The sequence below is a fragment of the Curcuma longa genome, chromosome 11 (genome assembly GCF_044706935.1).
Source record: "Curcuma longa cultivar G26 ecotype Majalengka, Jawa Barat chromosome 11, ITB_CL_G26_1.1, whole genome shotgun sequence".
NCBI lineage: Eukaryota > Viridiplantae > Streptophyta > Magnoliopsida > Zingiberales > Zingiberaceae > Curcuma > Curcuma longa.
In genome coordinates, this window is record NC_133871.1 from 27,149,733 (window position 1) to 27,167,722 (window position 17,990).

Below are 17,990 nucleotides of genomic sequence, written 5' to 3' on the forward strand. Positions count from 1 at the left end.
AACAAGGGTTGGGAAGGAGGATTAGATTAGGAAATTAAATATCAATTTGTAAATGAGACATCAAAAAATCAAATTTACAACTAAGTCCCAATTTTTTTTTAAATGATAAATAATATAACACTAAAGTTATACAAATGCAAACCTATAAAATTTAAAGGATACTTTAGGCTTTAGCTTCCTATACACAGCCAACTTTGTACTTTACAGTACATTATTTTGCTAAGAGGTGTACTACTAAGACTTCAAAACGTAAAGCTAGAGCCAACTTTACCCATCTGTATAAGTTCCAGAAACCGCTTCCCCGATCAGTAATGAAGAACAACTCCCCTACAGAGTTACACAAAAAAAAATAAGAAATATAAACAATATGGAGACAAGGATAAATCCTATGTTTCATCACATACAAAAAAAATACCTTTGGGTGACCATTTAGGTTCAGTTGGAGATTCAACTATTATAGGATTGCCACCAGCAACACATATCCGGTTAGACAAATCTCTGTGGTTTGAAGACCCACACTAAATTATATGGATAATTCAAAAGTAGATCTTAAAAAAACACAGTTTAAAGCTACATATCAACAAGAAAAAAAGAAGAGAATCTAAGCTACCTTTATCTTGATATAACAAAGGTGAAACTCTAGAGGTCTACCTTAAATTAGCAAAGTATAGAAATGAAATGAGAAAAGCTTGTGTTAAGAAGCTAGAAATATTTCTGTGTTGATCAAACCAAACATAACAATCTAAGTATGCACTATTAAGGTTATTATTCTCACACCATTTTGAAATAACATGTCCTGGAAAGCTCTAAAGATGATTCAAATTCACAATAGTTAATAATAAACAAGAGTAGCATAACTATTTGCCGTAACAAAAGTCTGCTCCGAATGGATATAGTTTTATGTTAACCATGAAAATAAATAATATTCAAAGAAAAATACCAGATGAAGCAAGTTAGGTTTGTCCAAGAATTTCCATGTAAATTAGAAAATGATGATATGAAATTATGAATTGAACTGTATAATTCAAGGGTACCAGTAATGCTAATTCATGCATGGATGATAAGTTGTTGATTATTTAATAAATGATAACATAATTGAATATTGCAAGTATGAAGCGACTCTGGTTCAGCATGTACAATGTTTATTAGTGGATGTCCAAGAGTAATACCAGAATAAATAAACTGATGCAAACCAATTATCATGTAAGATCAGAGTGCATCATTCTCTAGGATGACTAATTGATGACCACAAGGGCATGTGATGCAGAGTACAAGAGTTTTTGGATTGTTTTCTTATAATTTGTTCTTTTTATATATTTTTTTGCTATGGTAATTAATATATGAATTAATTGGTGAGGGTATCCATACGCAACACAGACAATGTTTGCCCAACTATATAAAATTGGCTACATGAATCTTATCTCATCATTGAACTCCATGCAATGCTATAACTGGCAAGGGTCATGACAAACTCCATATTTATTACCTTTATTTTTGAGTATAAAGTCTATATAAGTGAACCTAGGTTGTGAAGTGAGATATTAATGAAATTATTTTCACAGATCTCTTATTCTCTCTTCTTTTTCCATCTATTCTCCACCTCTCTCTGATCTCCCTCTTTGCTTCCTTATACTCTATTCTATTTCTCTTCACTTTTTTGCCCAGCATCAACGTACCCATCTAGCATGATAGGAAGATACCAGCAAGGCAACTCTTTCCTACTTTACTGGAAATGCTAGTTCAGAACTACAAAAGTTGCAAAGCCTTCCAAGCATCTAGAGTAGAAGTATATATGCCTAATATAATAACAACCAGCACAATACTCACCCATTTTCAGAGAAATACCCAACCCAAAGTTCAGCTTTGTCCCAAGGCATGTTAGGATGGCTCCACTCTATCCATGCCATTCTCTTCCCATTTGGATCTACCCGCGGAAAGGCATAGAAATCATTGCCAACAACCAATTCCTTTGGTTCTTTAGTACATGATTCAGAAAACAAAAAAAGTGCTTCAATTTTTGTCACTGTAAGCAAGTGTCTAGTGAAGCAAAATTAAAATGGCTTACCATTAATACCTATAGCATTCAGATCTATAGAGGCAATTATAGTACTGGGGTTGTTTAAGCTACCTTTCCGGTGATCTGTAACAAAAACATGCATCAATAGAAGATAAACAGTTGATTTGTAAAACAAAATTTTGACTACCAAAATGTCCAGCAAAAAAGGTTTCTAAATTAGACTGTAACAGACCTTCCATGACAGTAAGATAGCGGTTGAAGTGAGGATCATAACTGCCATCAGCATAACAGACTAAAGTTCCACCATAGTCAGGGGTAATTGGTATTGGTGCAGAACCTGCTAGAAGTGAACAGATATATCTTGTACTGTTTATCAGACTATTAAATTAAATAAGAAATATAGTAGTATTAACCTTTTTCTGCTTGATGCACCATGCATACAGAAAAAGGTGAAGGTTTTACACAAATCATGGTAGCCCTAATGACAATTGCCCAGTTTGTTCTATGTGGTGTTTTGTATCCTTTTATGGAGCAAGTAAACCAAAACACTGACATAATCACTTTTAAGTTCATGTTCTTAGTTTTTTCATCCATGAAATTGCCTTTAAACAAAAAGCAGAGAAACATCTAAAAGAACCAACAAGGCAAAAAAACAGGAGTAACAGTCATACTTCCAATAGTTAATTTGTATAACCGTTGATCCTTGAAGTTTGAGAAAATAACTGTATCATTCAGTACAGCAAAAGCACAGCCACCAAACACTTGGGCCAACGTCCTTGGTGCAAACTCTGGAGGTATGATATCCATTGGTTTTTCTTCCATACTTGCTGATTCCTTAACAAGCACAGTGCGCCTGAATGCATAATGTAGTTAGTAGTTCAGATGACAAACATGTGAGAAATTGCAATGTTAACTTGAGTTTTCTAGAATATCATATATTTTATAAGAAAAAATGATGCAAAGAGAGGCATCCAATCGGTGGGATGATTTTGAATTTAGATCGTCCTCAACTTGGAAACTGCTAGTTCGGACTCAACAATTGCAACTTTAATTAAAAAATTACACAATAATGAGTGGTATTTACTCATCCAATCAAATATGTACAGAAGGTAAACAGACCCTGAAAAGAAATTAATAATACGATACATCAAGTATTCATACACAAAGCAAGTTAATGAAGAAAAAGCAGTTGAGATGAGGAAATGAAGACATAAAGGCAATGTATGTGTATTGGGCATTGTTATGACTTGTAACTTAATACCATTCCCATTTGTTGGCAGTTTTGGAGCCACAAGCGCCAAACTATTCTTGTTGAACAATGCTACATCATGCCAATATCAGTGCAAAATCCTATCATCGCCAAATTTCTTGATTTGAGAAGGAACCAACCTATCCCTACCACCTTGAGTCTAACAAACAAGTGCTGCAAAAGCTTAGCATACAATTAGGCAAGGCTGCTTCTAGCACACTAAAGTCAGTTCTCGACTCCTTAATAGCCTTAAGAATGTTTGAAAATCACATCTAGGTTGTGGAACTAGACTAATGTATGTTGCTGATTCTGCAGCTTTCCATCCAAACCATACACAGGAAATGAACACTTTTTTACAAAGTGGAGAACCATCACAAATCCAACTGCCACTTTCTTAAACAATTTATAAAAAGAGCAGTCTTTAGTGATTCACAGCATATGGAAGGTCAAGCAGCAAGCATTTGTAGCAAAAATAAATTTTCACCCTTAGAGTTCTAGCGTGTTGCCTTATCCAGGCCTTATTGTGCGACCACACCACAAGTCACCTAGTTGACTATTGAATCTTCAATTATCTCCGTATGGCATAACAGGGTTTAGAACACAAATTAAACCCTAGGCTAAAGATAAACTAGAAATGCTTCACACGATCTCGAATCATGACAAAATGATAGCAAATCGAAAGGCAAACCCTCCACTGACCCTCCTTCGTCGGGCCGACTCTCGATCCAAACAAGCCGGCCATCTCCAGCGACGGCCATGCCTCCGAGCTCCTTGCAAGAACTGGAGACGACGTCGGCGGTAATCGGGGACTTCCAAGAGCCATAAGGCGCGGTAACCTTCTCGGCGGCGTCGGGAAAGGACGACGTCGTGGTCGACGCAGCGGCCATGGCAGTGAAAGGTAGAAAGCGCCGGATCAGGTGTTGCCTCGTGCGTGCGGGTCCGAACAGGAAGCGAAGATGGGCAGAGGAGGAGAGCAGCGCAGAATGCCGAGTGGCACAGAGAGCCGTAAACGACCGCTGCTATGCGATGATCAGGCACATGAAAGCATATAAAGAATACCGAGTGACCAGAGAGCCGTTGAACTACAGCTGCTATGCGATGCGATGCGAATACCGATTAGGCCTATAAAGAATACCGACTGGCCTAAGAGCCGTCAAACGGACGCTGCTGTGGCATTTAAAAATGCCGCGCACGCAAATTTCTCATTTCGGGGGCAGTAGTATTTTAAAATATTTATGTTTGAATTATTTTAAATCAAAATTAATATATATTTTTTTTAATTTTTTTAATATATTTATATTTTTAATATGAATTCGACGATATAAATTAAAAATATATACTACATTTTTAAACTCGAAAACATTTTTAAAATTTTATCGTAAATTCACTAACAAATATCATCAAATAGATTTTTAAAACTTTTCTTATTCAAAAAATATTAAAATTAAAATTTTAAATAATATAAATCTATCAATTAATTTATTCGAAATGAGAATTCTGAACTAAAATTAATATACTTTTGGAAGTCTATTTAATGTATTTATATCCTCGGATATAATTTGACAACGTAAATTGAGGATAGTAAATTTTTAAACTTGTAAAAGCTAGATAAAATTTATCACAAATTCATTATAAAATCTTGGATAATGATACTCACTAATCAACATCATCAATTGGTTTCTAAGACTTCCCTAGTTTAAAAAATATCAAACTATTAAATTTTCGAATGGTATAGATCGAACATCAATCAATTTTATTCGAAACTGACTGATAGATTTAAAAATTCTAAATCATTTCAAATCAAAATCAATATATTTTTAGAAGTTTGCTTAATGTATTTATGTCTTCTAATATGAATTTGATGTAAATTAGGAGTAGTGAATTTTTAAATTTATAAATATTTAATAAAATTTATCACAAATTTATTATAAAGCATGGGACAATGATACTCACTAATTAACACCACCAATGAGTTCTATGACTTTCCTGATTCAAAAAATATCAAACTTTTAAATTTTAAAATGGCGTAGGCCATAAGCTAATTTTGTTTGAAAATGACTGATGGACATAAAGAACTCTAAATCACTTTAAATCAAAATCAATACCGTTTTGAAAATATCATTTAGTGTAAATTTAGACCAATAAATTTTTAAATGGATAAAGTAAAAAATGTGAAGATATGCTCTCAATTTATATACTATCAAATTTAGATCCAAGAGCATAAATACATTAAGCTTTCATGAATCTATTGATTTTGGTTTGATTCGAAGTTCTCAAAGTATATTAGTCAGTTTCGTCTGAAATTAACTGATTGACTTAAAAAGAAAGAAGAGTATTTTGAGAATACGAAATTAGAAGTCCTAAAATCTACTTGTGCAGTTCAGTAAAATATCGTATAAAGAATATCTAGTAGCTTAGAGAGTCGTCAAACCACCACTGCTATGCGATGATTAGCAATATAAAAAATACTTAATGGCCCAAAGAACAAACGACTATTAATATTGTTATGTGATGATTGGGGATTTAAAGAATATGGAGTGATGAGAGAGTCATTAAACGACCACTGCTATGGGATATGGGATGATTAGGGATTTAAAAAATATCAAGTAGCCTTCGACAAACGATTGATCCTATGCGTAAAACCACTTCTACAAAATTGGAAGCTTCCTCAATCCTAAATTTGATGAAAAGGAATCCTAAGTCTGTTTGTTGTTTTATGGATCATGGAAGGAGAATAATTGAGATATAGGGATCAACCCCCACGGATGTCAAATGCCTCACTAGATGTCTGACCTCCCCATGCAAAAGAACCGCTGCATTAGAATAAAAATCCCGTGATTTTTTTCACCTTTCAAAATGTATGGGATCACCCTAGAAGGACGGCTAAAGTAACCATTCACCTTTTGCCACAATAGAAGGAGAATAATTACTCGATCCTCAAGACAAAAGTTCATGTTTACACTTCATAACCACATCATAACATGTTATTTCTGAATCGTCTCACTTTTACATCATGAACATCAAATTGCATTTTATTTTCCCAAACTTTTCGAGGTCAGTTAATTTCTCCATGGACGTTTACATAATATACTTAAAATTACTGCTAACATACTAATCATCAAAGTTATCAATTTTGATCGGAGTGATAGGATCTGCAACTTCGAAGTGCCCAACTAAACGAGCAAAGAATACCATCTGTTGTTCCAGTGTGAATTTGATGTTCTCAGCCTGTGGCAAAAATAAATGCATCAGCAACTCAAAGCCTGAAAGTGAAATCAAAGTCTACATGGATCACCTTTCTGAACCCATGCTGTTCTCCTTCGTATTCAACTAAAGCTACAGGCAAGCCCTTGTCCTTGAGAGCCTTGTGTATCATACGAGCCTGATCAGGTGGCACAACCTGCATACAAAATCAGAAGGTAGTCAGGATTTGAGGGGCCATGGATGTGTCCTTAAAGTCCAATAATCAGAATTGCTAATAAAAGTGGAAGTTTAAATTAATACCTTATCATCTAAGCCTTGGAACAAAATCACTGGGCAGTTAAACTTATCAACATGGTTAATGGGAGACCGTTCGAGAAAAGCCTTCTCATCTCCTGTGTGTAGCAGAATAAAGGTTAAACCGTACGCGTATTGTCCATTGCAGTCAGAAAGGTGTTCGACAATCTAATACAATAAAATGTACTCACCAACAAGATTTTCAACGTAGTGGGATTCAAACTTGTGAGTTTCTGCCCTCAACAGAGACAAATCGGCTATCTTAAAAGCGACAGCAAGAAAGTGAATATTGGTTGACGTGATATATAACACAAAAATTGTGAATAATTAGCTCATGTCAGAAAAGATTAAAATAACATATTGTTTTTTCAAAAAAAAAAAGAACACTATTTACCAGAAAGAACATATAGGAATCCGCAAATTCAAACAAAAATCACAAGGCAACTTGTAGCATAATCATCTGTAGTTTAGGGAGTACGGAGACATGTAGAAAGAATTTTGCTGGAGAATCAATAAGCAAGCAGTGTTTGGTCAATCAAATAATCAACAACAGTAACCACTATATCAAGTTTTTCTTCTATTTATTTAAACTAAGATCTACATATAATTGATAGTTCACAATATTATAATGCTTCCCCTTAAGTTCTGTACAATAAGAAGAAACTAGAATGGTCCACTAGTTCGGAATTTAGTTATAAAACCATGCTTGCTCAAGGCCAAAGTTCATAGTAACACACGTAATTGTTCAATTCTGCAACAGCAATCTCAGTGGAACAATGATGCTCATAATTGATAATACATGCGCATATCCCTTTTGCTGAAAGCTTGCAGGTGGAGATTTGGGCGAAAAGGTCATGGGAATTGGAAATTAGTTCATTATGATAAATTGACAATAGAAATGAAACTAATAAAAGAATGGAGTCATGCTTTAAAATCTGGAAAAAAAATAAGGGTTCTTGCCAAGAATATAGGAATAAATAAATGGAAAAAAAAAACAATATCGTTAAACTTAAGAAGGTTACCTGTGACTCTGACACGTTGGACCAAAGTAAAACTAAATAGAATAGTGCGTACCCCATACCAAGAACCACCAGCTTTAAACGTCTCTCTAAAAGCAAGAGAAGCTAATGTGGTGAATCCGCCAGCTGATCCTCCAGTTACACAAAGTCGTTCTCCATCTGCCTTCCCACTTTCTACCTTGAAAACCAAGATATTCATTTCCTTGATTATAAATCAAGTGGTTATGTTTAATTAATATAGGAAACAGCAGCCAAAGAGATACCAAAAACTTTGCGCAGCTGCAACAATCATTGACATCAACAATACCCCACTGTCCTAGAAGTCTCTCTCGGTATTCTCTCCCATAACCTATAAAGTCATTTAGTTTAATCAATAAAATGAAAATTCCTTACCAACTGGGATTTTGCAAACCAAAAGTTGAAAAAAAAAAAATGACACCATGAAATTTTAGGTGGCAATTTTGAAGGGATAAAATCCATTATAACTGGCTACTAAAATCCAAAACTGCCATAGCAGTAAGCGCCCATTAATTTATGGTAATAGAAAATAATAGAGTTAAGTAAAACATTCAGAAGAAGTTCAGCACAATAACAGAAAAACAGAGTTCAGATATACAACCAGCACTTCCTCCATAGTTGACATCCACAACAGCCCAGCCTCGACTAGTCCAGTACTGGATTTGAAGATTCAGTCCAGAAGTTGTTTCACTTGTGGGTCCTCCTGCAAGATTGTTAAGAGACCAAATGTTGCAAATTTTTATCAAAATAGACACTCAGATCAGATCTTCTCAGATAAATTTCAGCTCTAGATTTTAAGAAAATAAAAGTCTTATTTGTCAATTTAGGATATTCTACAAGGATTGCACTTTGACACTCGGCCTACTTGTTTCAATGATGATGTATTACAAACTACAAAGTGAACACATCAATAAGCTCACATCAGGATCATAGGCCTATGGATTCTCTATCTTACATTTAAGAAGCAACATGCACGAGATTATGATATCCAAATGGTACATAATCCAGAAAATTCATCACTGAGATAAAGTATAACCTCACTGGATGAAATGAATTTAACATATCAAGTATAAAATCACTAAATTACATGAATTTGATACTCTTATCATCATCGCCATCAACATCACAAGATCAACCATGAACCCTTTAGTGTTGGCTACATGGACCACATCTCTCCATTGTATATATGTTAAGATGCATAATTAGTAATATTCAAAATTCTAAGTCATTTTCAATTATATTAACTCTTCTTTTGCTTCTTTTATCTCAAATCTTCAGTTCTAGTTGATTCAACTTTCCCACCTATAATTCATTGATCACTTTTGAATATATCTATATCATCCTAACATCTAAGATGTTTTCACTCATTTTTATCATTTATTGGAGCTATATGTAATTGCTCCTGAATAACAGCAGCATTGTTCTTTTTATTTTTGAGTATCACCACAAATCTAAGTGTTCCCAAAGTCAAACTAACAACCTAAATCATCTCTAATTTATAGCAAGTGAGACGTAATTGTAGCTAAACTATTACTTGAGCGATCATTAACATCTCATCATGCTTAGAATTAGTACTTTTATAATTGTCACAACCCGTTTGAATGAGAATTGACCCATCAACTATATCCAAAGTGTTTCAATCCCAACTTACTCATTCAAACTCATAAAAAAAATTTCATTAGCCCACAAATCATCATGTGGAACTAAATTGGTCTATCACATATGACTCTAAATTCTCCTCTTCGATCCAACCATTCATTTACATGTATAAAAAAAATGCTGACATTAGGTACATTTTGTGTTTATTAGCCGTGACTACTAAACTCCTACTAGATCCAGATCCTATTCAGGCCTCCATTACACCTTATACGTCTGCAGAAATCCAATGACAAACACATTGTAGAAAGAATGCATTTCCCAGCTCAATATTTAAGTGAAAAAGATAGCGACTAAAATGTACAAAGCTAAGGGGTAGAATTTTAAAAGAATATGTGTGTGTGTGCATATATAAAAAGACAAAAGAAATAATTAAAGTACAAACCATGGCTTTCAAGCAATAATGGTGGTTTTTCATCTAAGGATGCTTTGTAGGTGGGACTTGAAGGAGGGTAAAAGTATGCATAAGCATTCTGACCAGGATGCTCAGTTGGAAACTCAATAACTTCAGGAGAGCTGAAGTATGAATCATATTTTGTTGCATCTGGGGAGGATGACCAAATTACTGAAGATTTTGTTGCATTTGATTGGTTCACATCCAGATTCACCTGATCAAGTAAAAGCATGTAGAGAGCAGCCAATCCTGGTGTAAGTGTGATCACATATGTGCTAACAAATTTAAATGACACATTGTCAAACCTTGACGATCGACGGTGGATGGGTTGCAGATGCCCCTTCAACATATAAACAAGAGCCACAACTGACCTGTTAAAACCAAATGTATCAAACTTTGATACCTAAACAAATATGTTAAAACTTGGTACCTTAGTAGTAACCAGTGTTGTAAATGATGGTAGGCGATGGCGGGGAGGTTAGTGACAGCCTATTGCCTCGGTGGCCTAAGTGATTGAATTTTTTTTACTATTTTTTATATATAATATTATAAATAGTCATCATTCTTTATATAATATATGTAATTAAATGATGTTTATGCATAAATAAATTTCATACAATACAATATATATAAGATACAAATAAATATATAAATGCAACCAACAAGATAATTAATAAAGATTCATCACTATATTAATATTAAAACAGTAATATCATTACTTTTACCAAAAACCTAAGTTTAAAATTCAAAGTTTTAATCCAACATAACAACAAGCCAACAATGACTAGACTAAACATAATTAATCTTCTAAATCATCTACACATGCACCATCAACTACATCCATAATTCTCTCAGCATCGGACTCAAAATCAACATCTTCTTCATTCTCCTCCTCCGATGTATCTAAATCCACATCAAGATCTCTAATGGGGATGTTCCTTGCACTCCTTGGTTGTAGCACTTCATCCACTCCCAAGTCTCGAACCCGGCTCGGTGGCGGCAATAGATAGCAACAACAGTGTGGCGGCGATGGGGACGGTTCCAAATGGAAGGAGGTGGGTTGTGAGTGACTTGGTGAAGTGGTGGAATTATTTATGTTTTGGAAAAGAGAGAAAGTGTATTAATATATCTAGGATTTTTAAAATTTTGTTAACTTTAACCGTCTCACCAGTCTTGTCTCATCTTTGACCGCCTAAAGAACTGCCTAAGCCAAAGGCAATACAGTTAAGGCGGTGTGGTTGATTTCCGCCTCCTGCCTAAGCGGTCGCCTCCACCGCCATTTAGAACACTAGTACTAACTAAATTAATTGTAGATTATTTTGAGGAGTGCATATCATGTTGTAAATGCTCACCATTCTTGTTAGAAGGGCATTTGATTATCAATTTATGCAAATTTCAAAAGTTTCATGAAACAAATCATCAGGTAAGGAAACAGTATGTTAATTCTAACAACAACATAAGAGAACCATATAATTAATGGTAAAAAAGTATAAACTTACTAAGTTTCCAATATCAGTAAGATGAATATCAAGCAATGAGAACCAATTTGTAACATAATCCAAGACTCCAAGGAATGATCTCCCTTTCTGTCTGCAAAGCCGAAAGTTATTCTGATCATATTAAAAGCACAGACAAATATCCAAAGGTACCAAAAGTCAATATAAATGTAGAGTGTACTTTTACAAATGAACTTAGAAACCTGTAAGTGCAGATAATTTTGCTACTATCCCCATCTTTACAAACAAAATCATATGAGCTGATGCCATATACCCATAGTGGCTTGGTAAATTCAGCATCCAACGAATAAATAGCTACCACTTCATTTTTCTTTTCGTCCTGTGACACAAAGATGCAATGAAAGGATAATCAATAACAAAAGAGAACATCAAATGGGAAAAAAAAGAAGTGAAAAAAATATTAGTCTACAGATTAGCATGCTCAAATAATTTGCTTCTTAGAATTTAAAGCATGAATTTATGGGCACAGCAAAGTGATCGAGTAAATGAAGCATAATGAGGTGATTTTTAGAACTATCTTATAGGGTCATCCTGAAATTTAATCATAATCTTTCAAAAAAGGAAAAAAAGGGTATCACCATTAACTAAAGGAAAAGAAAGAGAGGGAAAAGGAAAAGCACAGTGCTGGTTCTTTTCAGATGATCGCTTACTATCTTCCATATCATCATACACCTTACATCCACCAAACATAATTTTGTCTTTAGCTCAAAGTTTGAAGAGGTCAGTAAGGTATCTTTCACTAGACATCTAAATCTTAAAGAAGAACAATCTCTCACATTATCGCTTAAAATTGTCTCCCCATCAAATATTTTATTAAGGAAACCTCACATCAAATTTTTCATTGAGAAAAAAGGAGGGCCATGAATGCTACATGTCATCCCTTAATGGAACTGAAATTAGTTCTCCTATTCGCACAATTCATTTCTTTTAACTCTGACAAAAGGGGATAAAAAGAGATAGAGATAAATCATAACTTCATGTCATTTAACAGAAAACTACAAAGTTTCTAACTTGTCGTATATTGAATTGCCCAACCAAGTTGAAAGGGATCAACATGGTAAGAGAATGTTAAATTATTTATCATTTTTTAGAAACAATTAGGAACCTAGTTTTAAATTTTAAAAACTTAAGAATGCCCCAACCTAATCCTCCTCCCCAATCCATGTTCTATCTTCTTCCTAATGAAGCAGCGCCATCACCACCCTTTTCTTCCTCATGACAAATCCCAAACCTTTTCAAACTTTCCTCCTCTGTTTGCACTCAAGGCCTCCTCCTCCATGCACCTCATCATCATAGAAACAATGCTTGAGGTGGTCATATACTATCACCATTGCCAGACACTCAACTGCCACCTAGGTCATCGTCTCCAACTAAGACATGTGAAATCCTACAACATTGTTCCCTCTTCCCTCGCATTCCTTCACCCTGTGATCAAATTTTGTCGCAGCGGATGAGTTGTCATAATCAAACCCTCCTCTTTTTTTCCTTTTTACAATTAAGCAACATGTGTAATAATCCCTTTTTTGAAAACATTATCATAGTTATCATGTAATAATCATTTTTATATATATTGAATTATGAATGTAATACAAGCAAGTAAAACACTCAGATGAACAAGGACTAAGATTGTACCAACTCACCTTGAAAACTCAAAACTCCCCTAACTAGTGAATCTATAAGGATTCACCAAATTGACAAGGGAAAAAAGAGAAAGGTTCAATTATGACAACTCACCAATACAGAAGAAATTGGATCACCCAAGAATGTGAGGGAAGAATATTCCTGAGGGAAGGAGGAGATGGTCACATGTGGCAATCCAGCATGTGGCAACAATGATCATATACGACCACCTCGGGCATTGTTGCTATAGTGAAGAAGACAAATAGAGAGAGCGGTTGCGCTGCTTCATGAGGAAGAAGATCGAACAAGCATTGGGAAGGAGGATTAGATTAGTAAATTAAATAGCAATTTGTAAAGAGTGGTGATAGAAGGGGAGCCTTGGCGCAATGGTAAGGTTGCTGCCATGTGACCTAGAGGTCACGGGTTCAAATCCTGGAAACAGCCTCTTGCCAAAGGCAAGGTAAGGCTGCGTACAATGGATCCTTTCCCTGGACCCCGCATGGCGGGAGCTTCGTGCACCGGCCTGCCCTTTAAAGAGTAGTGATACACAACATGAAATCGTAGCATGAAATCATAGCATGACACTCACATTGGTAGTGGGTCCCACTGACATGCAGTGGGACCCACTGCATGTAATTGTGAGTGTCATGCTACAATTTCATGCTACCATTTCATGGTAAGTATCATTTCTCATTTGTAAATGAGCCATCAAAAAATCAAATTTACAACTAGGTCCCTAATTTTTTTTTTAAATGATAAATAATATAGCACTGAAGTTCTACAGAAGCAAACCTATAAAATTTAAAGGATACTTTAGGCTTTAGCTTTCCTATATATAGCCAACTTTGTACTTTATAGTACATTATTTTGCCAAGAGGTGTACTACTAAAACTCCAAAACATAAAGCTAGAGCCAACTTTACCCATCTATATAAGTTCCAGAAACCGCTTCCCCGATCAGTAATGAAGAACAACTCCCCTGCAGAATTACACAAAAAAAAACAAATATAAACAATATGGAGACAAGGATAAATCCTATGTTTCATCACATAAAGAGAAAAAAATACCTTTGGGTGACCATTTGGGTTCAGTTGGAGATTCAACTATTGTAGGATCACCACCAGCAACACATATACGGTTGGACAGATCTCTGTGAGTCGAAGACCCACACTAAATTATATGGATAATTTGAAAGTAGATATTAAAAACAAACAAAGAGTTTAAAGCTACATATCAATAAGAAAAGGAGAAGAGAATCTAAGCTACCTTCATCTTGATGTAACAAAGGTGAAACTCTAGAGGTCTACCTTAAATTAGCAAAGTATAGAAATGAAATAAGAAAAGCTGGTGTTAAGAAGCTAGAAATATTTCTCTGCTGATCAAACCAAACATAACAATCTAAGGATGCACTATTAAGGTCGTTATTCTCATACCACTTTGAAATAACATATCCTGGAAAGCTCTAAAGATGATTCAGAGACACAATAGTTAATAATAAACTTGAGTAGCATAACTATTTCCTGTAACCAAAGTCAGCCCAGAATGGATAAAGTTTTATGTTAATCATGAAAATAAATAATATCCGAAGAAAAACAACAGATGAAGCAAGTTACGTTTGTCCAAGAATTTCCATGTAAATTAGAAAATGATGATATGAATTGAACTGTATAATAGGGAGGTACCAGTAATGCTAACTCATGCAAGATGATGAGTTGCTTACTATTTAATAATTGATAACATAATTGAATAATGCAAGTATGAAGCAACTCTGGTTCAGCATGTACAATGTTTATTAGTAGATGTCTAAGAGCAATACCAGAATAAATAAACTGATGCAGACCCATTATCATGTGAGATCAGAATGCATCATTCTCTAAGATGACTAATTGATGACCACAAGGGCATGTGATACAGAGTACAAACGTTTTCAGATGTTTTCTCAGAATTTGTTCTTTTTATATATTTTTTTGCAATGGCAATTAATGTATGAATCAATTAGTGAGGGTATCCATACACAACATAGACAATGTTTGCCCAACTATATAAAATTGGTTACATGAATCTTATCTCATCATTGAACTCTATGCAATGCTATAATTGGCAAGGGTACCATGACAAACTCCATATAAGTGAACCTGGGTTGTGAAGTGAGATATTAATGAAATTATTTTCTTAGATCTCTTATTCTCTCTTCTTTTCCATCTATTCTCCACCTCTCTCTGATCTCCTCTTTGCTTTTCTTATACTTCTATTCTATTTCTCTTCACTTTTTTGCCCAGCATCAATGTACCCATCCAGCATGATAGAAAGATACCAGCAGGGTAACTCTTTCCTTCTTTACTGGAAATGCTAGTACAGAAGTACAAAAGTTGCAAAGTCCACCAAGCAACTAGAGTAGAAGTATATATGCCTAATATAATAACAACCAGCACAATACTCACCCATTCTCAGAGAAATACCCAACCCAAAGTTCAGCTTTGTCCCAAGGCATGTTAGGATGGCTCCACTCTATCCATGCCATTCTCTTCCCATTTGGATCTACCCGCGGAAAGGCATAGAAATCATTGCCAACAACCAGTTCCTTTGGTTCTTTAGTACATGATTCAGAAAACAAAAAAAATGCTTGAATTTTTGTCACTGTAAGCAAGTGCCTAGTGAAGCGAAATTAAAATGGCTTACCATTAATACCTATAGCATTCAGATCTATAGAAGCAATTATTGTACTGGGGTTGTTTAAGCTACCTTTCCGGTGATCTGTAACAAAAACATGCATCAATAGAAGATAAACAGTTGATTTGTAAAACAAAATTTTGACTACCAAAATGTCCAGCAAAAAGGGTTTCTAAATTAGACTGTAACAGACCTTCCACGACAGTAAGATAGCGGTTGAAGTGAGGATCATAACTGCCATCAGCGTAACAGACTAAAGTTTCACCATAGTCAGGGGTAATTGGTATTGGTGCAGAACCTGCTAGAAGTGAACAGATATATCTTGTATTGTTTAGCAGACTATTTAAATAAAAAAGAAATATAGTAGTATTAGTGCACCAGATAAGCAGGAAACCTTTTTCTGATTGATGCACCAATATATACAGAAAAAGGTAAAGGTTTTACATGAATCATGGTAGCTCTAAAGACAATTGCCCAGTTTGCTCTATGTGGAGTTTTGTATCCTTTTATGGAGCAAGTAAACCAAAACACTGACATAATCACTTTTAAGTTCATGTTCTTAGTTTTCCATCCATGAAAATGCCTCCCGTCAAAAGCCTTTAAACCAAAAGCAGAGAAACATCTAAAAGAATCAGTAAGGCAAAAAAGAGGAGTAATAGTCATACTTCCAATAGTTAGTTTGTATAACCGTTGATCCTTGTAGTTTGAGAAAATAACTGTATCGTCAAGTACAGCAAAAGCACCGCCACCATATTCTTGGGCCAATGTCCTTGATCCAAACTCTGGAGGTATGATATCCATTGGTTTTTCTTCCATCGTTGCTGATTCCTTAACGAGCACAGCGCGCCTGAATGCATAATGTAGTTAGTAGTTCCAATGACTAAACATGTGAGGAATTGCAATGTTAACTTGAGTTTTCTTGAATATCAAAAGAAACAATGACGCAAAGAGAGGCATCCAATCGGTGGGATGATTTTGAATTTAGATTATTCTCAACTTGGAAACTGATAGTTGGTACTCAACAATTGCAACTTAACTCAATTTTAAAAATTGCACAATAATGAGCGGTATTTACTCATCCAATCAAATAGGTACAGAAGGTAAACAGACCCTAAAATGAAATTAATAATTTGATACCATCAACTATCCATACACAAAGCAAGCTAATGAAGAAAAAGTAGTTGGGATGAGGACACGAAGACATAAAGACAATGTATGTGTATTGGGCATTGTTATGACTTGTAACTTAATATCATTCCCATTTGTTGGCAGTTTTGGAGAGGCAAGCCATTCTTGTTGAACAAAGCTACATCATGCTAATATCAGTGCAAAATCCTATCATCACCAAATTTCTTGATTTGAGAAGTAACTAGCCCGTCCCTACCTCCTTGAGTCTAACAAACAAGTACTGCAAAAGCTTAGCATACAGTTAGGCAAGGCTTCTTCTAGCACGCTAGAGCCAGTTCTTGACTCCTTAATAGCCTTGAAGAATGTTTGAAAATCACATATGGGTTGTGGAACTATACTAATGTATGTTGTCAATTCTGCAGCTATTCCAAACCATACACAGGAAATGAACACTTTATTGCAAAGTGGGGAACCATCATAAATCCAAATGCCACTTTCTTAAACAACTTATAGAAAGAGCAGTCTTTAGTGATTAACAGTAAATGTGAGGTCAAGTAGCAAGAATTTGTAGCAAAACTTTTTTTTCACCCTTAAGTTCTAGTGTGTTGCCTTATCTAGTGTGTTGCCTTATCTAAGCCTTATCGCGCGACCACACTACAAGTCACTTAGTTGACTATTGAATCTTCAATTATATCCATATGGCATCAACAGGGTTTAGAATAAAAATTAAGATAGTCGGCTAAAGATAAACTAGAAATGCTTCACGGACCCAAAATTCAGGTAAACCCTCCACTGTCGGGCCGAGTCTCGATCCAAACAAGCCGGCCGTCCCCGGCGACGGCCATGCCTCCGAGCTTCTTGCCAGAAATGGAGACGACATCGGCGGTAATCGGGGACTTCCAAGAGCCATAAGGCGCGGTGACCTTCTCGGCGGCGTCGAGCAGGGACGAAGTCGTGGTCGACGCAGCGGCCATGGCAGTGAAAGGTAGAGAGCGCCGGATCAGGTGTTGCCTCGCGCGGGCGGGTGCGAACAGGAAGCGAAGATGGGCAGAAGAGGAGAGCAGCGCAGTGTACCGAGTGGCACAGAGAGCCGTCGAGACGACCGCTGCCATGCGATGATTAGGGATATAAAGTTGGAGCCCGTTCAAACGGTGACGGGTCACAATAAAATCCAGAGGGGCGTTTGATCGTTATCGTTAGAGTCG

The 17,990-nt window shown here is 35.6% G+C and overlaps 2 protein-coding genes across 3 annotated transcripts in view; both read right to left on the minus strand.

Annotated features, from left to right (window-relative positions):
- The window catches only part of LOC141837492 (uncharacterized), a 5,098-nt gene extending 945 nt beyond the window's left edge, over nucleotides 1-4,153 (minus strand). Inside the window, exons 1-8 of the mRNA XM_074724878.1 lie at nucleotides 3,966-4,153; nucleotides 2,756-2,870; nucleotides 2,431-2,644; nucleotides 2,250-2,354; nucleotides 2,066-2,140; nucleotides 1,828-1,975; nucleotides 416-498; nucleotides 272-327 (exon numbers count right to left, since the gene is read on the minus strand). Of these exons, the coding sequence (XP_074580979.1) occupies nucleotides 272-327; nucleotides 416-498; nucleotides 1,828-1,975; nucleotides 2,066-2,140; nucleotides 2,250-2,354; nucleotides 2,431-2,644; nucleotides 2,756-2,870; nucleotides 3,966-4,153 (984 nt within the window). The remainder of the gene's footprint in view (nucleotides 1-271; nucleotides 328-415; nucleotides 499-1,827; nucleotides 1,976-2,065; nucleotides 2,141-2,249; nucleotides 2,355-2,430; nucleotides 2,645-2,755; nucleotides 2,871-3,965) is intronic.
- A 2,068-nt stretch (nucleotides 4,154-6,221) lies between these two features.
- On the minus strand, nucleotides 6,222-17,918 carry LOC141841200 (uncharacterized). 2 transcript variants are annotated; one of them, XM_074729335.1, is made up of 18 exons: nucleotides 17,572-17,918; nucleotides 16,323-16,504; nucleotides 15,851-15,955; nucleotides 15,667-15,741; nucleotides 15,429-15,576; nucleotides 14,055-14,137; nucleotides 13,911-13,966; nucleotides 11,551-11,687; nucleotides 11,351-11,441; nucleotides 10,157-10,222; nucleotides 9,843-10,065; nucleotides 8,403-8,504; nucleotides 8,047-8,132; nucleotides 7,839-7,961; nucleotides 6,956-7,025; nucleotides 6,771-6,862; nucleotides 6,562-6,666; nucleotides 6,222-6,494 (listed from the first exon to the last, which is right to left on the minus strand). In XM_074729335.1, exons 1-18 carry the CDS (start codon nucleotides 17,895-17,897, stop codon nucleotides 6,378-6,380), a joined length of 2,187 nt encoding a protein of 728 aa, XP_074585436.1. In that variant the 5' UTR covers nucleotides 17,898-17,918; the 3' UTR covers nucleotides 6,222-6,377. The 2 variants fall into 2 exon arrangements, with proteins under 2 accessions (XP_074585436.1, XP_074585434.1); XM_074729333.1 differs by lacking the exon at nucleotides 17,572-17,918 and having other exon boundaries at nucleotides 15,851-15,958; nucleotides 16,323-16,499.
- Nucleotides 17,919-17,990: the final 72 nt, after the last annotated feature.

Bases quoted from the DNA above. Each gene is read 5' to 3' on its own strand.
- LOC141841200 (XM_074729335.1), bottom strand. From the start codon at position 17,897: ATGGCAGCGGTCGTCTCGACGGCTCTCTGTGCCACTCGGTACACTGCG. The intron at 16,505-17,571 runs GTTTACCTGAAT...TTATGCATTCAG, and splicing joins ACTCGGCCCGACAGTGGAGG to GCGCGCTGTGCTCGTTAAGG. The intron at 15,956-16,322 runs GTATGACTATTA...CACTTCTAGCAG, and splicing joins ATACAAACTAACTATTGGAA to GTTCTGCACCAATACCAATT.